Source organism: Moschus berezovskii, chromosome 14 (genome assembly GCF_049115385.1).
Source record: "Moschus berezovskii isolate FMDL1 chromosome 14, NW_MosBer_1.0, whole genome shotgun sequence".
In the NCBI taxonomy this organism is placed as follows: Eukaryota; Metazoa; Chordata; class Mammalia; order Artiodactyla; family Moschidae; genus Moschus; species Moschus berezovskii.
This window is the reverse complement of record NC_142473.1, coordinates 77,819,794-77,846,494: the sequence shown is the minus strand read 5'-3', so window position 1 is coordinate 77,846,494 and position 26,701 is coordinate 77,819,794. Positions and strand designations below refer to the sequence as shown.

The following is a 26,701-nucleotide window of genomic DNA, read 5'->3' as shown; positions in this document are numbered from 1 at the left end:
TGTTAACACAGAAGCAGTGTGACTTGACTATAAAGACTGTGAACCCTGAGGCCAACCTCTCTCAGTTCAAATCCAAGTTCTTTGACTTTCTATAAATCTCTTCTTTTTCTATCAAATAGGTAAATCTTATCTCATAGGGATGTGTGGATGAAATGAATTATTACATGTAAAATGCTTTGTATGGTGCACTAGAAAACAATAAAAGTTAGCAGTTATTTCAATTGCTTGATAACTGTATTATCTGGTGATAATACTAGAGAAATGAGTATTCACAGATCTTGATTATGGCAACATATATTGGCTCAAATCTTTTTCTGAACTGTTTAGTAGTCTGTACAAAGGCATAAAAATATTCATTCTACCAGCAATTTTTCCTAAGAAAATTTTCTTTACACAATCATTTAAATTGATGGCTACAAAAACTATATAGTAATAATTTTTTATATAATAAGGTTTAAAGATCACCAAAGTTACAGTAAGGGGCTTCCTTGGTGGTTCAGTGGTAAAGAATCTGCCTGCAATGCAGGACCACACAAGATGTGGGCTCAATCCCTGGGTTGGAAAGATCCCTTGGAGAAGGGCATGGCAACCCACTCCAGTGTTCTTGCCTTGAGAATCCCATGGACAGAGGAGCCTGGCGGGTACAATCCACAGGTTCACAAAGAGTTGGACATAACTGAAGTGGCTTAGCAAAGTTAACAGTAAAGTTACAGCATACAAAATTACTTATGTAGAGGGAAAACGTACAAGGAAATACTTTCCAAATGTTGACAGTTGCGGGTAGGATCTGATGAAAGTATATTCAGGGGTATCTACTCCGATTCACCGATTTATCTTTTTATTCTTGTTACAGTATCACAGTATTTAACTGCAATTTTAGTAGAATTTTCAAATATAGAAAGGCAACTAATCTCTAAAGGAGCTCTTTTTTCTTCAGAAGAATACTGCCTAATTGCCTTGAGTGATGGTGCAAAAAAGTGAACCATGACGAGTATGAAGGGAATACAGCTGTGTTGAGCCTGCTATTTGGGTGTTCCCTTCATCACATCCCATATAGAGCATCTGTCCTACTACACCCACACCTGACACTGTAAACATTTGATAAATATTTGATAATACTTCTCTGGCAAGTTGGTCTGTTGTATATAACATAGTGGTTGCAAACTTCTACTTAAAATCCAGTTGTGAATTTATTTCAAAGGAAACTTGTAACAGGCAACATTTCCTTCTAATACTGAAAGAAATTAGTTTGGGGACACCTCAAATAAACCTAAGCCATTCATGCACAGTTCTTCTAAAAGTTTCTTTGGGTATAAAACTTGGAAACATTTAGACACTAAGTATAAAAGCAATTATATATTTATTATAACTGCATTTCAGCAAACCTAAAATGTCATCAATTGTAACATGCATCCTGATTACAGAGATGTTAATATGTGAGAAAAAGGAAGTGGTATTTTAGAAACTATGAAATAAAGTAATAAACTACAAAGCAGAGGTAACTCATGGACTGCATGGAGAAGGTTCAAGGTACGGACCTAACCACCCTTATCAAAACAACCTTTAAACTGTGCTCTGGCTTGGCTGGCATACAGATTTCAAGCTGTAAAACAACGCCAAGACTAAAGGATGTGCGTGCTGTAACGAGTAGGATACAGCGAGAAGCAGATGTTTCCGACATAAAAAGGTGGCAGTATATTTTTAGCAGCCATGTCATTCTTATTTAAATATAAGGTTCTAAAAATAAACTGCGTAATTTATAAACTTCCTTTAAAATAGAGATAAACACATCAAAAATACAACAAAAGCCCTCTTTCAATATGCAAATTCTACTCTGAAAAATAAAACATGAGATTTCTTTTATGCCCTCTCTACAAAAATACAACAAATACTCTGAATTTGAGCTACCACTACTTAGTACATATTGCTACAAAGGAACATGAAACCTCACCTCAGAGCTATTGATGGCCAAAGCTTGAAGTAGCAGTTTAGTGGCATCAAGATGAAGGCCATAGTGGATCAAAAGGTTGGCCAAGTTAACAAGAGGAACGTCCTGGTATTGAACGGGAGCCAAATTCAAAGCCCTCTGAAGACAAGCAATAGCATAAGTGCTGTTTCCTACTGCTCTCCAGTAGAGTCCAGCTTCATTGAGGATCAGCCAGACAGGAGCATTAGGCTGAAAAACCCCAAACACTTCACTTAATTCAAGAAGACAGAACTCATGCTAAAAAGAATTTTTAATACATGCATTGTAACTTTTAATTACAATTACCCAGCATTTAAATTTCAGATGTCTGAAGTAGGCGGCTCACCTTGTTAATAGCATGAAATAAGAAAGACCCAATTTCTTCTTCTGGGATAGTATAGTTATTAATACGGGAAAGCAAAATCTGAAAACATTAAAAGGAAGACTGAATCAATTGAAAATAACAGGGAAGACGTTTGAAAAGAATTTCTACAGACAGCAATCTTTACTTGAGCTCATCAGGAACAGCTAATTTGAATAGACATTTATAATTTATATACATAACGTGAAGTCACTGACATACCAACAGGTGTTACCTTACTCACCATGTATGCCTCAGTTTCCCTTAACTAAAAAAAAAAAAATCAAAAGACATATACAGCACATACATATTAAGATGGTCTATCATTTCCCCGTTAAAGTCAACCTAAGTGTCCAGAACCAAATGAGAAATTATTCAGAAAACAAAGCATGCAATACCTGATGCAATTATCTGCTATCCTTCCTAGCTGGAAAAGCACCAGATCCTCAGTTAATCACTTTATATTCCTGCAGCATTTATATAACTGTGAACAACTCTAAGAGAGGGATCATGGTCTGTTTATCTCTGTATTCCTAGAACTCCAAACACTGCCTGGAACATAATGTTTTTTTGCTTCAGTAAATGTTGAATGAAAGCAGTAACTACTCATAGTTTCAAAATTAAATTTAACAAAGGTCATTGTGATGGTTTGTTTTCTCTGTAAAAAGAAAATTTTTTCATTTGTATCCATGGAATGGTGTTTACCCTAGGATTTATATTCAGTAATAAGATTCCGAGTTACACATAACTTACAGGAACTACAGAAGATAGCCTAACAGAACATATATATAATGTGTGCAGAGAGGTTATCAAATTCATAAAAATTCCTAAGGACCTCATATGAGTACAAAGCAGGGCTGATAAGGCCAAAGAAAGAGAATCCTCAAGCTTTCAATTTCAATTATATAAACTTCTGGTGGCTTGGAGGATGCAAAGCTAAACTGCAGTGGTCAGAATGGCCTCCACTAGGTAAACAGAGTTCTGTGTGACTCATGTTTGCAGCCCTCTAAGAGGAACAGCGCTTAGGTGGTCTGTGTAAACAGCAACCCCAAGAACACTTTCCTGGCAGCCCTTCAACAGTATGACTGACTTCTTTATAATTTCACTAATTCTTTAACTCGATCCTTCAGTTTTATAAACTTAGAGCTCAACAACTGCCCTCTATTTAATTTTTGCTCCACCGATGAGGCTTGTGAAATCACCCAGAATGGACGGCAATAAACACCAAGCCTAAGTGAGCCTTACTTTTCGTGCATGGTCATCTGGCATTTTGGCTTTCAGATCCATGCGGACCTCTAATTCTTTGACTAAGTAGGACAGGGTCTCGCTTTTTCTGATGTCAGCTGTGCAACAGTCAGGGTTTTGGGCCTCTTCTTCTGAAGAATAATCATCACTGTTGAGTTCGTGGATCCTGGCACAAGAAAAAGGAACAAAATTCATATTTTCAAAGTTTGGGTGACTTCAAAATAGACTTAACCTTTCAGGTCCAAGGCTGGTGCTCTCAAAGAATAGCCAGATGACAATCATGCAGAATCAAGTGCTTTGCCATATCCATAAGCACTTGCCTGAGTCCTTTGTTTTCTGGAGGCAGAAAATACGTTGGCAATTCCCCACCAACGGGGACTCTAGGATAGCTTTCTGCACAATCAGCTCTTTTAGGCCACAGAATATGCTGCTTGTCCTAACAGAGAAAAAAAGTTTTTCATAAGTTTCTTCAGAGTCAGTATTTCAACACGCTAAATGAACTTTTAAAAGAACATAAATGTTACTAGGAAAACCAAACAACAATTTAGTATTTTAGGATCTAGAGACTGAGGTAGACTCTAGAATATTCTTTCTGCTGCAGATTGTTAGTCTAAGTCAGTAATTCTACCTGCTCTACCACAGACGGGCTCAGGGTTGGGCAGGCTTAACTCAGCTGAGCCAGTAAGACACAGGGAGAGGTTTGCTTTGGGATTTCAGGAAAGAAATGCCAGCCTTAGTCTATTAAGTCAAAGGAGCAAAAACCACATTGCTCCAGCGGCTGCTGGCTGTCGCCTCAGTACCATGAGGAAGACCAGCTTTCGGATGGAAACAATACAGTGGATACCAAATCAAAGAAGAGGAAAACAATGGGTTACTGGGTCACTGTTCAACCAAAGCCAAAGTTTGCTCTATATCTGGATTTCCTATAGTATGGGGTAAATTTTCTTTTAAGTCAATTTGAGGTGAAGCTTGTGACATACACCTGGAAGCATACAGACGCGTAGGAAACTGGAATAGAAAACTATTTTCCCTTAACTAAGACCTTTCTTTGCCAATGCCAAAGTTTAACAATTATTTTATTTTTAAAATTCCATTTTTCTAAATATAAAGAATTAGTACCAGACATTTACTAAACTTACAACCTGAAGCTTTCAAACTTGGGAGCTGATATTTCATGTAATTAAATATAAGTGGCTGTATTAATTCTGTTAAATTCCTGAAAATTTAGTAGGGAGCGCTTCCCTGGTGGCTCAGATGGTAAAGAATCTGCCTGTAATGCAGCAGACCCAGGTTCGGTCCCTGGGTTGGGAAGATCCCCTGGAGAAGGGCATGACTACCCACTCCAGTATTCTTGCCTAGAAAACCCCATGGGCAGAGGATCCTGGCAGACTACAGTCTATGGAGTCACAAAGAATCAGACATGACTGAATGACTAACACTGTAAAAAAAAAAAAAATAATACAATGTTTCTGTCTTCATATCTTGGTATCTCCATTGGCTAACATATAATTATCTCTTAGCTAGCCTGGAAATACATATTCATTTACTCGTTTATTTTCTGTATCTTCTGCTACAATGTGAGCTCCAGCAGAGCAAGGAGCCTGGTATATATCTGTGCGCTTAGTAAAAGAGTGCTGATTGAATACAGGAAATATATACAAACACAGACTTAGGTCACATTTAGAAACTTGGGAGGGTTGGTAGTTTTACTTAGAGCCTTGATTTGACATCAGGGTGTCCATGTGCCCCATATGGCTGGCGAGAAATCAAGACAGATCCCACGTCCTACTCATCCACCACCCAGCAGAAGGCCTTCCATTTAATCTAAGCTTAACAACCTCTTGATGAACAGTGACTGGGGCATATTCATCAGCGGGGTTGAGGGCCACTCCTTCATCATCCTCTGCTAACTTACCCTATATGCATCAGAGTCCCTGCCCCAGATCCAGAGAACAGAATGGGCTACGGGAGAAGACGTGACCAAATCACTGATATCACTCTGATTTGCTTGAACATCAAAGTTCACAGACATCATACTGGAGGTTGAGGAATCCTCACCAAACTATAAAATGAAAAGAAAAGTTCAATCAGATTGAAAGCAGAAAAGCAGTTGTGACTCAGATTTAACTTAAACCCAAAATGTTAGTGAATAATCAAAATGAGAAGGAAATCAGAGAGTAGGTCAGCTAAGAAGCAATCAGATTCTTAATTTTCAAAACAATGCCCCAAAAGTATTCTCTCACAGATAATGCGTAGCTAGCAACTTTCAACCCACTACGCCGCTGATGTGTGAGAAAACCAGTGTGGGCTGTTTTCTTCTCCCTCTACTTCCTTTCTATGATTTAGTCTCTTACAGGTTTAATGATGGCTGATTTAGAGGTTTGGTTCATTCTTCTCCCCTGTCTGGATTAAAGTGACAACTACTCTATAAAATTAGTGTGCTTAATATACTTTTCACTTAGGCATGAAGTAGTATTGTACAATCAATTTCAAATATGTATAGCCTCCCCCCAAACCAAAGAATAATATTTGATATTCTCACAAGATACCATATTTCCTATGTATTTCTGGAGCTTTGTTAGACAAGAGAGTAGGACTAAGATGGGATGGAGTAGGAAAAACATGAATAAAAGGAATGAATATGATGAATTTGTAGCTCTATGCCTCTATGAATAGGAATACAGTCTTTCACTATATAGTGGTGATGAAATTTATGGATACATAATACTGGAAGCTACACTGGTGCATGGCAGTCTTCCAAATGGTCTGTCTTAAGATCATTATGATTTCTAAAAGTTACACTGTGTTTCAGTCTATTTCATTTCTAAATATTCCCCTTAAAATGCTTGGATTTAAGACAGGGAGCTACAATCTTAGAGGGTGTGAGTCTGTTCTTCCTTTATTACTCCTGAAAACTAAACATGGGATTTTGCTAGGAGCTGGCTCACAATAATCACTGCACGCTTTTGGCCTCTATTACTATTTCTCTTCCTAAATGACCTCTTAATTTTTGCTTCTTACTCTTTCCCAATGTCTGGGTTTTATTTTTTATTTTTTTCCAGATTAAAGTGTTCTAATTTTTCATGGTCTGTCTTCCTATAGAAGCTGTCCTGATCTCTGAATTATTTTAAATGCTTCTTGCTAGAAATTTCTGTATCTATGATTAAGGACATGATGGGTTTTCTATAGGATGTAATAAATGTTATTTTATCTCCAGTATCCTTTCGAATGAAAACTGGACTCTGGTTGTACTTACTGTCTATACCAGCATCGTTACATGCTATTTGCTATCATGTATTATTTCTCCCCAGCTAGACAGGCTGGGATGTTACGTGCAGGTGTGACTGTACGTGTATGTGTCTGTAGCTGTGTGGACAGACACAGAGACAGAAAAAAGAAAACAAGCAAGCAGCAGCGGCGCTTAATAAACTTTCCTGTTGATAATGATCATTCTGTTAATGTTTTTGGTTGAAGCAACATAATTGGACTGATGACTTTCGCAAAGAGCATGGCTGCTCTTTCCCAAATTATAAATTAGAGGTCTTACTAAAGTAACTTATAAGGAAAGGTAAAGGCTTTGAGTCATAGACCAATTCTAGCTCTCATGGTAAAGACAGGAATTAAAGACATATGAAAAGACAAATACAGCTAGTGCTTCAGGAAACAGAAATGTCATTCATGGAATAACTGAGTACTCTCTCTAAAATTTACTTCATAAACATAACAGATACTCAAAATCTTAAATGACAATCACACATTTTAGAGATCAAATATACAAGGAAATGAGGGTGGGAGAGCAATGCTACTCTTGATATGCAAAAGTTTATAAGAACTAGAAGAGACCAAGGGAAAGACCTGGACATAGTCGACATTTTCAAAGATATCACCACGATGGTAGCGCACAGGTTGGTCCCACTGGCAATGTAAACTATGCTGCTGGTTGACCAGACGGCATATCTGATGATTTCCTGGGATACAAAAGGAAATTAAAACTGATGGAAAGATCAACAATGCCAACACAATTTTCTTAGTCTAAGTCATGCAGTATCAGCCCTGAACTCTGCAGAGCCTGGCAGAGTACTCATGGAGGGGTACTTATCCAGGGGAAAATGCCTTAATGGTTCATTAAATCATTCTAAAGCCTCCATTTCTCCATCTATAAAACAAGGCACCACTAAATAATCACTGAGGTGTCTTCTGCCAATTCCATGACTGTAAAATCTACTGAGTAAATTGTTTTAAGACTTTGCCCATCTCTCTGGAGACAATTTGCTTTATATACTTCATAACTTTCCCCAAATTTGTATATTAGAGATCTGGTTGCATTTTAGTACAGACTGAGCAGTAAGTAATCCCAAGGACCAAACATACCCTTTACACTCAAAATAGCAAAGGAAACTTGTCAGGTGAATTGCAAAATGGGACTATAAATGGTCATGTTGTTGTTCAGTCACTCAATCACGTCCGATTCTTTGCAACCCCAAGAGGCTGTAACAGACTCTATTATCAAGGGAGTAGGATATAATATAAAGGATTCTATTCATTTATTCTTTGGTGTCAAGTTGTCGTATCTGCTCCCACAGGGTTTGATCATAAATGAAACATTCTGGGTACAACCAAATCACTGATATGCTGTCAATGCCAGTTCCTTTAGACCAGTGGATCTGCTTTGGGGTCACAGACTGTAAGAGATGTTCATAATGGGATGTCCCTAGTAGTCTAGTGGTTAAGACTCCACGCTTCATCTGCACGGGGCACATGCTTAGTCCCTGGTCAGGAAACTAAGAATCTGCATATCTACACAGTGTGTCTCCCCCACACCGCCCCACCCCCAAAGAGCTATATATCGTCTTCCCAGAAAAGAAACTGTGCATATACACAATACTGTGTGTAATTTGGGGGAGGATTCAGAATCCCCTGAAAGTAATCCACTGATGACTTTTTTTGCTTGAGACAAAGTCTAGTCTAAACTCTTCTAAAATAAAATATTTGTTTTTATGGAAGAAAAAAAGAACATTTAGTCTTACTGCCAGTGTTGGCTGAAGAGTGTGGATTTTTTGTTTCCAGGGTGTGTCTGGCTTGCATTAACTTGCTGTAGGGCTATGTTACTCACAGTGAGCTTTCAGATCAGCAGCAGCAAATAGGAGTTTGTTAGAAAAACAAGAATCTTAGGCCCCACCTCAGACCCACTGAATCAGAATCAGCATTTTGACAAGATTTCCAAGAGACTGACATGCATATTAAAGTTAGAAAAGCATCAGTGTTGGCCACAGAGGGCAAAAAACTGTTGGACTCCTAGGATACAAAAGATTTGCTTTTACTTTAAAATGTGAATTATAAAAAAGCTAGGAAGATCAAACTGGCTTCCAGGCCTGCTGGTCCACTTGCAGTGATAATTTCATTTTAAGACCGAGGGAAATCAGAAGCACACTTTTACCCTGCTTCGTGGCTATGTGAAAGTTATGAAAGTGAAGCACACTAGATGTGAACGTCCTAATCTGCCTTTAAAGATTACTTGGAATCAGGACTTACCTAACTGCGCCTCTTTTGCCATCTGTGTCTCATGGATGATGTTTCTTAGGATCTGCTCCTCCTGAATCAGCTTGTGTTTCTCTAAGATTTCCTGCTGCCTCAGGTAGTGGTCATGCTGCTTTTGATACTCCTTCAACTCATTCAGTGTTCGCTGGAGGGATCTTAACATTTTTTAATGCCAGGAAAAAGTTACAACTTTAAAACTGTAAATGTTTAAGCCCACTTAAATACACAGATTTTTCTAGTTTTCAGTAAAAATTGCAAGATTTTGACCTTTAACAAACAACCACTGTACCACCGTCTCAAGAATCCTGGGGCTAAATAAATGCTACCGTTTTATTAATATTTGGATGGTAAAATGACAGATGTGAAATTCTTCCCATAAATACAACAATTAATGACATTAAATGGTGTGGTGGACTTTGCAGAGGCCAAAAAAGATACAGAGCGATATATTATAAAGCTCTAGAGATTTAACAACTCTGTTTTCCTCCACAAAGATTTTATTAGTTCCATGGACATTCAAAGCCTTTCTAGAATCTTCCTTTCCTTTTGATTCTACCTAAACAAAAGTTAAGAAAAAAGGCCACAATACCATGCTTTTGTATTGGAGCTCCTTAGTTTACAGATTTGGGGAAAAACCACAGAAACTGCTTGGAAAGGAATATTCTCTACCAGCTGATATCAATAAATCAGTAGCTTCATTATATTTAGTCACAAAAATCTTGTTACTTATTACACTTAACATATGACGATTTAAGAGCTGAACAGATTGTGTCAAAAGAGCATAATATTGGAAGAAGCTCAGCAAGGCCAAGTTCTGAGCAGGCATAAACAAGCTATCATTCTTTCCTTTTTTACTACATCAGGCTTTTAAACAGATTGGAGAATGGAAAAATTTATTTATTAAAAGGAAAATTCAATGAAATCCTAATCTCCACTGAATTTTCTAATAATCAGACTCAAAATTCTATAAGTGATGGACAATTCACTTCTGAATTATGTGAAGTTCCTTCACTGGTCTTATTATTTATAGAATTAAATAGAGTACATTTTTTATTAAGTATAAGGACCAAGTACAACAGAATTCCATTACTATGCAACTTACACAAATCTGTAAAACATGGGCCAAATAATCTCTCTCAACATCACTTAACCAATATAACAATAGCCAACCCTAGGAGTCGAAGGGGAGAAAGATTGAACATAGCATGTGCAAGTGAGTTTACTGACAGTCTAATTCATGGAAATAAAAATGTAATCAATAGAGTTACTAAGCATCTGGCAGTATCCCCCTCCTTCATCAGACTTCATACAAGTAACTGATGATCAAGATTGGAAAGATTTAAATGATGGCATGTACTGCAAACATTCTCTAGTACCTAGAATCATTTACACAGCCACTGACTTGTGCTAAGCCTCCTGAATCTGGAGAAAAAGGACAGGACTAGTAGTAGTGAAAAGGTGTTTTTCTTAATTCTAATGAACAAATTAACACTGATTTCACCCTATACAGGTCTAACCTATGATCCTATTGTGCTTCAGTAAATTTTTTTTTTGCTTCAGTAAAATTTTTTCCTCCGAGTTACCTATGTTGAGCTTCCAATTTCTGCTCGAGTTTTTGCTGACACAGGACAGCATGCTTCCTCTTTATAGCTTGCTCAAACCCAGGTTTGGCCTGTAAAGCATGGTCGTAACAGAGCACTGAGTGGTTATACTCCCCAAGCATCTAAAAAGATAAAAACACACACACACACACATACACAAACACAGGAGGGAAAAATGTTAGCCTGGTTGTGTCTGTCCAAATGTCCTTATGATTTATGAGATCACACCAAATTTCATACAGTGAACATTATTTTGATCAGTGACCAAACCTCCATAACATGAAGCGATTCTGTATAGCATGGCTCAGTTCAAATAACTGCTTTCTTAAGAGGACTACTCTAAAGAAGTTTAATATTCCTATCAATTTATTATTCTTTTTTGTCAAGAGGCTAGGACACTTATAATTCATTACTGTTTGGGTTTTTTTTCCTCTTAAGTTTCTTCATTTCTATCCCCTTTCCCTTATCTAGAACAGAAGAAAGGAAAAGGGTATTTTTTTTTTACCAGGAAAAAAAAGGAAAGAGCAACTGGATTGGTTCATGTAAAAAAAAGTTGTATTTACTGCATATATGTTTCCTAAAGTGTAGTAGCTAGTGAAGAAGTCACTGTCGTCCAGAGCTGCGTGGACCACGACAGCAGCATCAGCAGAGAAGTGTGCTCTGTGTAGAACGTTCGCCAGGTTGACCAGGGCAATGTCTTTATTGTGCCTACAAGAGAAGGAGAGATGAAATTAGATGTCAGGAAAGAAGCTTGCGCTCCATAATTATCTGTAACTACCTGACAGGTGCAAATTACATTCAAAGCTATTGAGCTTTGGAAAACAATTTTGAGTTTGCTTACAGATGGGGAAAATAATTTAAGAAAATCCTAATGCTTCATTTTACATCAATGATGGTGCTTACTCAATCTGATGGCTACAAATTTTGCCACAAAAATCAAGGCTGGCAGACATTTTATGATTTTAAAATGTATTTATGGCTGACGTTTGCTTTGAGAAAAATTTAACTTTTGATAATTTCTCCAACCTAGGTCCTTACTTCCAAGTCCCAAGTAAGTCAGAGGGCATCTATATCGCATATTTCTTCCTTAACAGAAATCAGAAATATGTTATGGCATTATCGCTTTGAACTCTTTGACATCTACCATTTTTGACTGGACTAATTTCTTGGAACAGGGATTGAGGAGAAAGTAAGTACATACAATGCTTCTCCTTCTTTGTTTTTTCTTTAATATATTTTAACAATCCTGAGTTATGTGGAAAATCAACAGGTCCAGAAGGACAGGAATCCTACCTGGATGAGAAGTGAAGAGCTCTCATGGCACATTCCACTACTTGATATGGCTCATTCTTTATTCTCCAGTAAAATGAAGCCATGTTATACAGTACCCACGAGGAAGAGTTCTAGAAATTAAACAAATAAAATGACAACCAAATATAACTCAAGATAGTTTCTTCAACTCAGAATGTTCAAAATAAGCACCTTTACCACTCTATCTCGTCTGAAACTGGTGAAGATCAAGACTTACATAGTAGTGACAAAGCAGAGGACAAAGTACAAATAAACTATCTGTATCAAAAGAGGTTTCTGATTATTAGTTGAACAAGTATACTAAGGTGTGGTCTAAACAGAGACTGTCCAACCCTAAGCTATCATTCCAAGAGGGAAATAAAGCCAAAAATCTCATCAGGCGGCCAAAACTTGGGCCCTATTTCAGGACTTCAAAAGTTAGAATCTAGCCTACTTAGAAATGCTAGTTGTTCTAACATGAAATAACTGAAATTAACATACTGCAAAGTTTCCTATTTAAACATCTGAATGAAGGTATGTATGTAAGCAAATACAATGCTTTTGTGAAAGATATATTTTTAGCAGTCATTTTCTCAGTGTGATCAGAAACTCATTCAGATCTTCACATTGCTAAAAATGTCTACTATATATTAGTAAGTGTATTATTTAGTCAAGTTAAACAGAAGTTCAGATAGCAGACAGGTTTTCTCCTTTGGTGGCTTGGATTTTTTATCCCTGAACATACAATGAATTTCAACCACAGACAGGTCAAAACACTAAATTGAACTGTGTCAAAATCTCAATGAAAGTTTAAACCCAAGTAAGACATTTCAAATTCAGAATGAAAAAAGTCATAAAATTTAAGATAAAACAGAAAAAACATATGACAGCCAACGTTTAATATCTTTAATAAACAGACAGCTCATAAAAAAATCTAAACAGAGACAAAAAGCCAAAAGAATATGGGCCAAAAACATGGACAATTCAAAAATATGAAACAATGGCTACTCAGCAGGTGGAAAAAATACAAAACTTAACTACAAAAATAATCTAGAAGATGCAAGTTTTTCTTTTAAAAATTGGCAAAGATTAAAAAGAATGCCAGTATTCTCTATTGGCTACAGTGTATATTACCTGCAGATATTAACTGTAGGTTAGTAGAGCATTTCTTGGGCGGGGGTGGGGGCAAAACAATTTAACAACCTGTATGTATAAAACTTTAAAAAATGTGATTCCTCTTTTACCCCCAAATTTCATGATGAAAAATTTATCCTTGAGAACAATTTTTAACTAAAGAACTTCCCTCATGGTTAAACGAAAGAACTTCCCTCGTGGTCTAGTGGATAAGAATCCCCCTGCCAGTGCAGGGGACGTGCATTCAATGCCTGGTCCGGGAAGATTCCACATGCGGGGCAACTAAGCCAGTGAGCCACAACTACTGAGCCTGCCTGTCCTAGAGCCCATGCTCCGCAACAGGAGAAGCCACTGCAATGAGAAGCCTGCATATTGCAACTGGAGAGCAGCCCCTGCCCACCACAGAGAGACAAAGCTCACGTGCAGAAGCAAAGGCTCAGCACAACCATCAACCATAAGAAAAAAGGTTTAACTATAAAAATACGTTAAACTAAAAAAAACAAAACTCCAAAATATTATAAAACAGTACTTATCCCTGACTTTAAATTACAAGTTTTACTTTCTCTTTTTTAGATTTTTATGTAGTATGTTTTTTAAAAAGGACCAGTTATTTTATTTTTAAAAGCTATTTTTAAGATTAAAGTCAGTATAATTCTGAATTAATCATCCATTAAGTATTCTATCTTCAAGGAAAATTATGATTTTTGAGTAATACAATGCAAGATTTTTAGCACTAAGTATAGTTGGTTAAGGAATGCTGTGCTCAGTGCTCAGTTGCATTCAACTTTTTGTGACCCTTTGGACTGTAGCCCACCAGGCTCCTCTGTCTCTGGGATTTTTCAGTCAAGAATACTGGAGTGTGTTGCCATTTCCTCCTCTAGGAGATCTTTCCAACCCAGGGTTTGAACTCATGTCTCTTGCATTTCCTACACTGGAGGCAGACTCTTTACTGTGGCGCCATCAGGGAAGCCCTGTGGACAATAAACAAGCAGATACACAAAATAGCAAAGGTTGTGCTAAGGGCTGAATTCATTTAACGGAAGCCTTGTTCCATTAGTACTCCTCCCATTTTGCAGGTGAGGAAACTGAGGCCCGAAATCCCACGGCCCAGAAAGGGCAACATTAGGACGTGAACCAGGGTCTTGTAATCCCAAACTCTGTGCTCCTGCTGGCCTTCTGTGGTCTCACTGTACTTTGAGTGCTTGGTGCCGTCTCTACTACGTTCCAAGACAGCTCTGACTGTTAGAAGAAAGTCTCCTGTTGTAATGAACTGAGGTCTATACTTGGCTGGTCCCACTTTTGCCTTTTGGGGACACCCAGGACTGCTTCCTCCCCTCTTACCCAAGTCACCCTGAAAGGTGAAGGCTGACTGCCTTAGAGTTGATGCTTTTGAACTGTGGTGTTGAAGACTCTTTGAGAGTCCCTTGGACTGCAAGGAGATCCAACCAGTCCATCCTAAAGGAAATCAGTCCTGAATATTCACTGGAAGGACTGACGCTGAAGCTGAAACTCCAATACTCTGGCCACCTGATGGGAAGAGCTGACTCATTTGAAAAGACCCTGATGCTGGGAAAGATTGAATGCGGGAGGAGAAGGGGACAACAGAGAATGAGATGGCTGGATGGCATCACCGACTCAATGGACATAACTTCGGGTAAACTCCAGGAGTTGGTGATGGACAGTGAGGCCTGGTGTGCTACAGTCCACGGGGTTGCAGAGTCGGACATGACTGAGCAACTGAACTGAACTGAACTGATAGGTTCTAGAAAGAGCGGATGCTACATTCTTTCACGACTGATTTATGACCTAGGCTTCAGTCTCTCTTTTAGTAGCCTTTTGAGAAAGTTTCTTTTTAAATCAACAAAAGGTTTTTAAAACTTACATTGTGAACTGGGACAAAACGATAAATTAAAAATTCAACATGAACTACTAAAAACATCATGATAAACAGAGTACTCTAGACATCATATTGGAAGAGAAAAATAAATCTTTAAAGAAAAATCTTTCAGTAAGATTTCTTATAAAATCTGCCAAAGCTATAAATGCTGGAATGTCACTATTAATTATTCTTTCTCTGTTGACCACTCTTTTCTGCCTGGCTCTTAGATACCACATTCTTCTGAACATCCTTTTGCGCTTCTTATACTGGCCCCTCCTCCCCCTCTGCTTGACAGATAACATAGGAGGACCCAGGACCTCTTCTCCAACTTCACTCTTCTCCAGATGACCTTATCCAATCCCACGGCTGCAAATTCTCCCTGTTTAACAATTATTCTCTATCTCTAAACCCAGCTCTGACCTCTACTGGAGTTCCAGACTCATAAAGGTATTTCAATTTAACCTGAGCCATACAGAACTCTATCTTAATCTTCTTTCATCCCAAACTAGCTCCTCCTTCAGGTTGCTCACATCAAAAATTAAGGCATTATCCTTGATTTCTTTTTCTCTCCTTCTCCACATCTGATTAAGCAACTTCTAAACATCTGAAACAGTTTAAGTCCTTTCATTTCCACTACTAACCATTCCGGTCCAAACCATCTTCATCTCCCTCTGGAATTACTGCACTAACCCTCTAACCGGTCTATTTCCAGTTCCGGCCTCCTTGAGTCATTTCTCCATACAAGTTTGAGTGAACTTTTAAAAAACACTAATTAAATTATGTCCCTTCTCTGCTTCAGCTTCTTAGCACACCTGGAATAAAATTCAAAGTCCTAACCCTGGCTTTCAGAGCTCGAGATAATCTGGCCCTGGCCACCTTCTCTGGTTTCATTCCCTTTATCCTCCCCTTCGCTCACCAGACTCCAGCCATACTGACCTGAATTCAATTACATAACACCTGTTACAGACTGAATGTGTCTCTCTCTCACCATTCATACACAGATGCTTTAACCCCCCGTGTGACTATATTGAAGATAAGGCCTCTGAAGAAGTGATAAAGGTTTAAAATCCAATAGGGGCCAGTGCTCTTATAAGAGGAAGATTTCTCTCTCTCTCTCCCCCTCCCACCCACTCCTCCCCGAAGGACACACAGAGAAGCCATGTGAGCACACAGCCAGAAAGCGGCCATCTACAGGCCAAGAAGAGAGTCCTCACCAGGGGCTGAATCAGCCAGCAACATGATCGTGGGCTTTCCAGTCTCCAGAACTGTGAGCATTGGGTTGTTGAAGCCACCCAGTCTGCGGTATTCTATGACGGTGCACGGAGCTGACTGACACACTATCAAGCTCATTAAAGCTCTGGGGCTGCTGCCTCAGCCTAGAATGCTCTTCCTTGATTTATGACTTCTGGTTTCTTTTTGTCAGTCAAGTATCAGCTTAAATTTCATCTTTCCAGAGAGGATAACCCCACCTGCTTAATCTAAAGTAGCCACCCAATAAACCCTCTATTTTAATTTTTTATAGAGCACTTACCACTATGATCTACTTTCAACTAACAATTCTCTGAAGGATATTTTAAATCCTAGGCCAGTTTTCCCTTATTATTCATCAATTCTGGGGATGCGGTATTTTACATTACCTTCAGAAAAACAAGATGAAGAAGGTAACTTAGCTACAAAAATAATCTTATATAAAGTACTTGAATAAACATATATTTGGGTAACAGTATAAAAATATATATATTTGAGTAAACTGTATATAAATATTACAACTACACATTTTACTTAACACCACTGCTTAGAAACTAGCCTGCATTTTATGAATCTCCTTAGGCACAAAGAAGAGCAAAAAAACTTATTTCTAAATTCCCACATGCTATCCTCAATGATACATTTAAATTTTGGGGTCCTGTTACATAATTCCGCATTCCATTTTTTTAAAGTAGATGTTTCTTTAAAAGAAGATTACATGAAGATTTTATTGTTTGTGGTGATTTTTTTCCTGTTCAGAGAACAGTGATAATCTTTGTATTTACTATGTGTAGTTATATATCAAAGATGCTAATGTTAACTTTTCCTTCACACTCAAAATATATAATCTAGCCTATAAGCCGTGTTGCTTATATTAGTTTATAATCTGCTTTTTTCAAGAATTACTTCAAATAAAACTTTACAGCACCTCGCCCTGGTAAAGGGGACTGGATTATCAATGCTTCTGCCTAACTTTGAACTACACAGTTTATACTATTGCGGTCGGGATTTAAAATCACTCTCCAGACAAAAACAAGCGAGGGAGGTATTTTCTGAGAAAAGTACCTTTTGTTCACAGTCCCTGGGCTCTTCAGTCCCTGGTGACTTACCTTCTGCAGGCCTTCATGAATGAGGTGACCTATGTCATCTATACTCCTTCCTAGTCGTTTAGATAAATACGTGAAGATTGGGTCTTCTTTAGGTAGTAGAGGTGCAGAAAGATTAACTCTCTCTTGTACACCCTGAAGAGAAGAAGAAAAGGTTGAAAAAAAGAAAAAAAAAAGGAGATTATAAAACATAAAAGATTACAATTTCGTATCTTAAGAGTGTTTATTCTGAAGGAATTTTAAAAGTAGGAGATATCTGTTAAAACAAAAAGCTGTTTGGGAGGAGAGAAGAAAGGAAAAAAAAGAGCATGTCTAAGCCAGACATTAAAGAAAAACTTGAAAACGAGGCCCCCCAAATTTCTCTACTTACTCGCAAGTGCTGAAAAGCATGTATACTATATGGAAGTTCTAGAATTTTAGTACAATCAGGTTGCTCAGGGTCTGGAGGGACAGGAGATTCTGTGTCTATATAATCTTCAGGGCTACAATCAAGAGGCAAGGAGTAACGAATGAAAGAAAAGTGAAGAAATGCCAAATTTTCCCCTAATTAAATCATATTCTCAAAGCGTCTCACTTTACAATCAATATTAGTCAACATGCATACCTTTTTCATATAGCTGCTGTTGGAATAAACTAGTTTGAGAGTTCAACTTAAACGAGATAAATCAAGAGTTAAAGAGAAAATAATAGGAAAGTCAAAGACTATTAAGACTGCAGACTTTTCAGCTAATAAGACATTGCTAAACTCTTTCTAGAAATTTTAAACCAATTTACACTTTTGTATATAGTCTTCCCATATTTTACCAGTTACTGATTTTTAAATATTTTTTTCCAATTTGATGAAAAATATGTTTTAGCATGCACTTATTTGATCATTACTGAGAAATATTTTTTTCCACGTGTTTATGGGCCATTTGTACTTTTTACCATAAACTGTTCAACTTTCTACTGTGATGGTAAATACTTTTAATTGATTTGTAAGAATTCTGGAGAAGGAAATGGCAGCCCACTCCAGTGTTCTTGCCTGGAGAATCCCAGAGACGGTGGAGCCTGGTGGGCTACCATCTATGGGGTCGCACAGAGTCGGACACGACTGAAGTGACTTAGCAGCAGTAGCAGCAGAATTCTATACATAGACTATATTTTGAACTTACAAATTTCAATAAAGTCACCAGTTATTGAAGCTTTTTCTAAGTAGAGAAATAATTTCAAATTGAGAAATGTCTGTTCAGGAAGAAGTACTTTTATTTTTGGAAAGAGAATTGTTTTTACCTGATATCTTTGCTCTCCAAAGTTATGTATGTGCCATCATATAGATCTAGGTCCCCTAAGGGCACCTTGGCTTTGATGCAGTCTGGATCCTCTTTATTATGTCTCTGTTCCAGTCCTGTATCTCTGTCCTCATTCTCTTCTATGTGAATTTTTTGAGCAACTAATTGCTTCTGTTGAGAAGAAAATAAGAACTTGCTGGATTTTTCTAATATTTCAACCTACATACCATGTTAAGAGAAAGGAGAATTTAATGTGTTGACCAAGTCAGAGAATTCTAAACATGCCGTTGGTTACCTTAGTTGACATGAATAAGCTTCTCAAAACAAGTGTCCATACACAGAAAGTAACAGAACATGACATGTGTAATACTGGCACATGAGTGTCTTATAAAATGATCTCTAACTATCTATAAAGCTGTATTTAGCAACTTTCTTGGCACAGGATGCTCAGCAATTAAAACTACTTTGTATTGTCCAAACATGTCGTATTTCAGTCCTTCAAGACAACCAGCATGTTGACAGTACTAGCTGGAGTCACTCGGTTCGAGAGAAATTTCTGCCACTCCTACTTTTTTCCCCAAATGTATAGAGGAATTATATAACAGCTGTATTTCCACTACCCAATCTTAACATTTTGCCATACTATAGATTTTTCTAAAAGAAAAAAAAAAAAGTTGAAGCCCCTCTTACCTGTCTTTGAAACCCCTCTCTCCCTTTCAAAAGTTACCACTACCCTGGGAATCCTGTGGTTAGGACTTGGCACTCTCACTGTCAAGAGCCCAAGTTCAGTCTCTGGTTGAAGAACTAAGATCCTACAAGCCGCATGGCATGACCAAGAGAAAAAATAAATATTATAAATAAATAAGCAAGCAAACAAAAGTTACCACTATCCTGAATGTTTTATGCATCATTTTCATGTATATTTTTTATCAAATATTACTATACTGCCCTTATTCTCTTAAATATGACTATATATATCTCCAAAACCAACATATAGCACTGCTTTGCAAGTTTTAAAATTTTATATAAATAGTATCACACTGTATATTCTACAACTTTCTTTTTTTAAACTTCATGCACAAAAAAAAAAATAAATAAATAAACTTCATGCTTGTGAGGTTTATCTGCATTGGTGAGTACAGTGAAGGTCTGTGGTTAGTAAACTGTGTATGTCAGAAAACCGCTTTGTCCTCACTCCTGAACGATGGTTTAAGAGAACATAAAATACTATATTTAAAAGAACATAAAATTCTGTACTCAACACTTTGATGCTACTGTCTTCTGGTATTGATTCTGCTATCTAAGAAGTACATCTAGTTGTCACTACTTTGTAGATAAACTGTATTATCTAGTCTCATGAATTTATTCCTATGTCAGTGATTAAGAAGGATGAAGGCTTTACCCAGGAGTCCACACCAGAAGAACCAACTCCTCACTCAATGTCTCCACTTAGATTCCTAATAGGTATCTTGTTAATATACCAACCTCCTCCCCAGTCTATACCTCCTTTAGTCTTCTCAACTCAGCTAAAGCCAACTCCATCCAACATTAATTGCTTGGGTCAAAAATCCTGGAATCCTCCTTCACCCCATGTCCATCTCTGTCTCTTCTCAACCACTCCATGACGATCTCCTGGGTCTAACAGTTTTGTAGCTGTTTCCAGGTTCCATCTAGATCCAAAGTCCAAAACCAGATCATACGATTTTAGAGTTTCTAACCCAAAGTGATACTCTGCCCTGAAATGGTGTTCAGGAAACTGAAGATGCAATTATTGAACCACGAGACGGTTTGGTTCATTTTTTGGTCATTAGGTTTTGTTTTGTCTTCCTGCCTTTTTAAAATTTTTCCCACCAGACTCTCTTCATGCTCTGCTCCAGTCTTCAAGCAGTAGTAAATCTGGTTATCTTCCTTTACCTTGCACGGAACACTGTTGCTTCCTTTACTCAATAGAGATGAAATGAATGTCAGAAAGCAGAACCTATTCCTAGTCTTGGAGACCAGCCGGTTTATAGTTTTAGCTACATTCTCAACTTGGTGTTTTCTGTTCCATTTTAAGTCTACGGAGATTGCTTATGTTGTGTTCAGATCCGACTATATTTTACTTTGATATCTATTTTGTCTTTCATCTGTCATTGTGTATATGAAGCAGAAACTAAGTACTATGTATAAACTCATTACTTTAATCAAATATTGGTGGAGTCAATATTTTTCATTTGCATTTTCAATGACTTGGTAAATGGCATTTTCCCATTACACATACTTGAAGTCTGTTTCTCTTTATATTAAATAATACTGCCACTTAAAAAGATGGATAATCATAAACATATATAATGTTGTCTATAAGAAGAAAGCTGATCGCCGAAGAATTGATGCTTCTGAACTGTGGTGCTGGAGAAGACTCTTGAGAGTCCCTTGGACTGCAAGGAGATCCAACCAGTCCATCTTAAAAGAAATCAGTCCTGAATATTCATTGGATAGATGATGCTAAAGCTGAAACTCCAATACTTTGGCCACCTCATGCAAAGAGTTGACTCACTGGAAAAGACTCTGATGCTGGGAGGGATCGGGGGAGGGAGGAGAAGGGGACGACAGAGAATGAGATGGCTGGATGGCATCACCGACTCGATGGGCATGAGTTTGAGTGAACTCTGGGAGTTGGTGATGGACAGGGAGGCCTGACATGCAGTGATTCATGGGGTCACAAAGAGTCGGACACGACTGAGCGACTGAACTGAACTGACGACTAAAAACTATTTTCTGCACCACTGCATCTTTCTGAACAGTGTGTTTTAAGGTTCCAGGCATGAAGCCCTATAAATTATGTCTACTGTCTTAGTATTCATAAAAGGCAACGTTTCCAAATTTGTAAGTGACAAAACTGGTAGAACATGGCGAGACACTATTCTAACAACAGCGAGGTCTCAAGTTTCCTAAGTATTCCGGAGACTTTACTACCGACACAGCTGATGGCGATGTCCTAAAAGTTCTTCCTAGAAGTTCAAAACATATAACTATCACTGGTAACAGATTACTAGTTTAAATTTATGTAAGTGAACTCGGGAACTTTTATGTAACTAGAAGATGAATGGCTACCTGGTTTCATCTCCGTAAACAATCAGGAGATAAGGCACCTGCCTCTGGTTCTGCCATAACTTGTTTCATGATATCAGGCAATTCAGTCTTTAGGTCTAATTATTTCCTTACCTCTGAAATGAGGATAAGCTTTATGATTCCTTCTAGCTTTCTAAGATTGATTCTAGTCTTATTATTCCCAATAATTTTCTAAATCTCATTTTGCAAATTGGGTTACTTTTTCTGCGACTTAAAAGTTTCATTAAAATCTGAATTCAATTTACACTGTAACTTTTAAGAGGGGGTTTTATGAAAGAAAAAAACTTTTTCAAATAGTTAACACTATTTGCTACTAAGAAAAATCAGTTTATGAAAATCAGTGATAGAAACCAAAAGGTTAGATATTATTAGTGCTAATAGTATCAGCTTTTCAAAGTGTGGAAAAGAATCTGAAAAAGAATAAATACATGTCTATGTATAACTGGATCACTTTGCTGTCACACTTGAAACTAACACAATATTGTTAATCAACTATACTTCAATATAAAATAAAAATGAAGGAAGAGTTTTCATGATGCAAAGTGATGAATGGTTTTCACCTCAACTACTAAGATATTAGATTTTACTACTTGAGAACTAACATAATTATATATTTATGAGGTATTCAAACCATTCTTCCTTTTGATATTTTACCCAAACTCTCCTTCCAAGATTATATTGAGATTCCTCTTCATATGAATTCCTCTTCGTATCTGATGGAAATATTTATACATGGAAATACTGTACAAGGATATATGAGCCACGAATGAGGCATAAAACCAAGGTTCCAGTAGTCGATTTCTCTTACTAGTGCTCAAATGGCATTCTGATTTAAAAAAAAAAAGCATGATCTAAAAACAGAATATTCCTGTAAAAGTCAGAAGAATTAACAAAGAATATGTTTTAATTCTTCTTTGACCACAGTAGCTCCTGTGAAATGCACCAAGTAGCAGCTGCATGTCGCTTGTCCAATTGTCTCACCTCCAGTTCTTTGAGGTAGTTAACTGTTGTTTCTTGTCTCATTAATATGACTAAGTCATGGGGATGCTTCAAGTTCATAGGTGAATCCACCTGCAAGCAAGCAAACAGATAAAGCTCAGATTTCACTAAAATTTGTTTGGATTAATAAAGCTTTAATATGCCTTAAATTATTGTTCAACCACCATTACAATCAGTGTGCGGTGCTCAGTAAATTTAAGGGGTATTTCAAAAGTGATCATGTGTAAATTTCAGCAAAGAGAATGAGAGGTTCAGTAGCTGTCCCTTGAACTCCAGCTCAAAACAGCAAGGTTTTGAAATGAATATCCTGACTGGACTAGTCGTATAAGAAATATTCAAGAAGAGAAGTATTTGGAAATGAATGATAAATTCCTTAAAATATATATTACACCTATACTAACAAAAAAAAGATTGCCTTGTCTTGATAACACATTCTATATCTAAACAAGTATGGCAGCAATAAAAGGGAAAATACGAAAAGCATCTATTTTTACAGGCTATTTGTGAAAACCATAAATCAGAGATTATATAAAATAACCTCGGGACTTAGAGTTTACAATTCAAGTTTCTGAATCATAAACAAGCAACTATGTTGTTGAAGATGTAGGAAAAATGAATCCTTATATGCTGGCAGCAGGCTTATAAACTTATTATTTGGAGGCTCATTTGACAACATGTATCAAAACTTTAAAATTACATACCCTTGATTTAGGAATATAAACTCTAGGAAACTACAGGCATTCTTTACAAGTGGGCAAAGATACATACAAAGATGTTCACTGTATTACCTTTAACTGAAAACAAACAAAAAAACTAACCAAGCAACAAAAACAAACCTAAGTCCATCAGTGAGGGAACAGGGAAATCAATTGTGCAATGGAATGGGATACAGAAAAATTAGGTCTACTATCAAGGAAAGACATTCACAATGCATAATTAACTAAAACAGTGATAAAGAATAAGTATGTTATATTTTTTAAAAGAAATTACATTTTTATAGATTTAGATGTGTACATGTCCGATATGCTAAAAACTAAGCTGGTTTACTTTTGGGAAGTGGGATTAAAAAGAGAGGTACATTTACATGTTTTACTTTTTACACTTGTGTATTTTTCAATTGTCTATATATGTATATAACAAGGAAAACACACACACATACACACAGATGGGGCTTTTTGAATTTCAGGAAAATCTGAAGACAGTGGCCTTGGAACCTAAGAGATAAACGAAGCTCCTGGTATCCCTGAGGGTTAGACTGTCAAATTATGTACTAGCTCTTCAGAAGTTCTACTTTGAGAAGAAACTATATTCGTGTAATCTCTACGAACTTGACAGAAGCTCAATTAATTAATTTTTAGAGCTAGTTTTTTAAGAGCAAAAGATAGCCTTGCTTAGACCTTCGTAAATGCAAGCCTATTAAAAAAAAAAAAAATCAAAGAGAGGGAATGAGAATTCTCTGGTGGTCCAGTGGTTAGAAATCAGTGCTTTCACTGCCAGGGGCACAGGTTCAGTGCCTGATTGGGGAATTAAGATCCTACAAGCCGTGAAGTATGGCCAACAAATAAATAATAAAAGGGAACAAAAATAACATGGGGTACGTCCAATGGTTGCTTTAATAACATGCACAATAGTACTGGGTGATGCTGCTGCTGCTAAGTTGCTTCAATCGTGTCCGACTCTGTGCGACCCCATAGACGGCAGCCCACCAGGCTCTGCCGTCCCTGGGATTCTCCAGGCAAGAACACTGGAGTGGGTTGCCATTTCCTTCTCCATGGGGGATGCTAGGTGACTGCATATAAAACTCATCCGCCTTTCTTCATTCTACCGTCTCAAAGATGCCAGAAGAAAAACAGATGCTAGTCTGGAGTAACTTCCACTCATATTTTCATAGCAATTATCTGAACTACATAATCACCATTATGTAGTTATGGATAATTATCATCTCCCAGGGTCTCTCTTTTATAACTAAATCCCTTCACCGCTTCCCCTGGCTTTCCTACTATATTGGAATTTACATTAAAACTGTACTCTGAATTTAAAAGGCACTAAAAATATAATAGCAAGGCCTGTACTTGACCACTTGAGTTGTTAATCTTTATCAAACAATGAAACCTAGCAAAGGCCTACAAGCAAAACACTAGGTGTTTCTCAACAAGGGGTGGAAATTTTTGCTTCTCTTACATATTCAACAGTCAAATGCCAGAAGGGCAGGGAAAGTGACTATATTTGAATATAACCTGATCTAACTCCAAAGTCCATCAATCTTTTATACAACAATGTAATATATTATTTATAATATATTACAGCACACCAAAACTTTTACAGGAAAAATGTAAAAGCTATAGCCAGTGGTCAGAATGCAAAAGAGCTTTAATAGGAGGTCAAAGAAAGTCTTTACTTTGGAACTATCCAGACCTCAAGAGGTACTGATTTAACATACCTCTCTTTAAGTGTATTTAAATGAGGCTTTTAGAAAAAAAAAAATCGGGGGGAGGGAGAAGGAACGTGGGAGTGTGACATTGCCATTGCAAAATACCCAACCAGTCTATTTATCTGATAATTTGGAGAACTACAAGCGGAATGAAAGAATAAAACAAATGAATAAAGTATAATTTTAGCTTTAGATTAAAAAGACACAAGAGAAACAGGGCTTTATCGTATTTGAATAGCATGGGTTTGGCCAACATTCAACTGTGAGGAAGTACTTTTCATTTCCTTGAAGCACTGAGTGCAACAAAGATACAGTAGCTAAAGAAGGTACAAAGATAAAATCATTGGCAGAAGGGAGTCCACTGACAGCTTGACAGCTGTGCTTCTCTTTTTGACGTGGCAGCAAATGGCAGGGATCTCTGCCAGATCAGGGTTGATTACAGAAGATTTATAGCCTGACGCATATTCTTACTGAGGTACCTTCAAGTTCACATTTTAAGACTTTATGCTATCTTTGGCAAATGCCAATCAGCTTGAATTTCTCTCCTTTTGAATATCTCTCCTCCTTAGAAGATTAAGAAAGATTACAACTTTGCAAATGCTACAACATCCATTCAATTAACAAAAGTTATATTAAGCCTCTATCAACCAGGCCCACTATGAGTCAACATGTGGAGCCTGAGCACTCTTATTTTACATACAATTTAAGAAGAAGTGGTAATATCCCTTCAAAACCTTTAGCATTTAGAAGTGGCTGCTATAAGCCCAAGAGCAAAAAGAGTGACAAATTCCAGAAAGGTATTAACAGATCAAACATGACATAATGCGTCCACAAGACCTCAGAGCACTTTATGGTTTCTTCACAAAAGGACAAGCGATCCTACAACTTCCACAGCATAATAAATGGTGCTTACAATGACCTGAATCAAAAAGAAAAACTGAAATTATTTTCAATTTGTTGTAAATAAGAAAGTGAGAAAGTATGAAATACATTTTAGGGCAAAATTTAAACTGCAGGGAAAAACTGACCATGTGTTTGGAAATTAGTTAAATGGAATTCTGTTCAAAATGATTCATTCTCTTAAGACTTCCAGGTAAAAACAGTTTCACTGTTACCACACCAATTTATTTTAATAAAGAAAATCGCAACCTATATATAACAGTCCAATTTTATTTTCCTTTTAATATATTTTATAGCTACATGTATCCAATTATAGAGAACAGCAGTAAATATCTTTATTCATTGTCAGGTTCATTTTCATATATTTCATTTGCTGACATCTTCAAGATACTGTTAATTTCTAGATCTCTAATTTGGAATCCTGTCTCTGTGAATTCTGTAAAATCACATGGTAATGTCACTATATAAAGGTAATGACTTCACCGCCAAGTGAAATAAAAGATGAACACTATAAATTTAAAATAACCAATCTAAGGATATAAACACTTTTGAGTTCTACAAAACCAATCACTTTCGAGGAATTCCCTGGCAGTCTAGGGGTTAGGACTCAGCATTCTTACT

General features: G+C 37.1%; 1 protein-coding gene across 3 annotated transcripts in view; it reads right to left on the bottom strand.

The window, feature by feature from the left end:
* Window positions 1-26,701, bottom strand: part of TTC17 (tetratricopeptide repeat domain 17) — a 123,503-nt gene that overhangs the window by 79,032 nt on the left and 17,770 nt on the right. For all 3 annotated transcript variants that reach the window (XM_055423865.2, XM_055423867.2, XM_088843263.1), the window contains exons 2-15: window positions 22,732-22,821; window positions 18,641-18,810; window positions 17,739-17,850; window positions 17,372-17,503; window positions 12,005-12,114; window positions 11,275-11,419; window positions 10,694-10,833; window positions 9,105-9,265; window positions 7,428-7,540; window positions 5,488-5,634; window positions 3,893-4,008; window positions 3,573-3,738; window positions 2,313-2,390; window positions 1,952-2,176 (exon numbers count right to left, since the gene is read on the bottom strand). In XM_055423865.2, coding sequence (XP_055279840.2) covers window positions 1,952-2,176; window positions 2,313-2,390; window positions 3,573-3,738; window positions 3,893-4,008; window positions 5,488-5,634; window positions 7,428-7,540; window positions 9,105-9,265; window positions 10,694-10,833; window positions 11,275-11,419; window positions 12,005-12,114; window positions 17,372-17,503; window positions 17,739-17,850; window positions 18,641-18,810; window positions 22,732-22,821 — 1,905 coding nt within the window. The remainder of the gene's footprint in view (window positions 1-1,951; window positions 2,177-2,312; window positions 2,391-3,572; window positions 3,739-3,892; window positions 4,009-5,487; window positions 5,635-7,427; window positions 7,541-9,104; window positions 9,266-10,693; window positions 10,834-11,274; window positions 11,420-12,004; window positions 12,115-17,371; window positions 17,504-17,738; window positions 17,851-18,640; window positions 18,811-22,731; window positions 22,822-26,701) is intronic.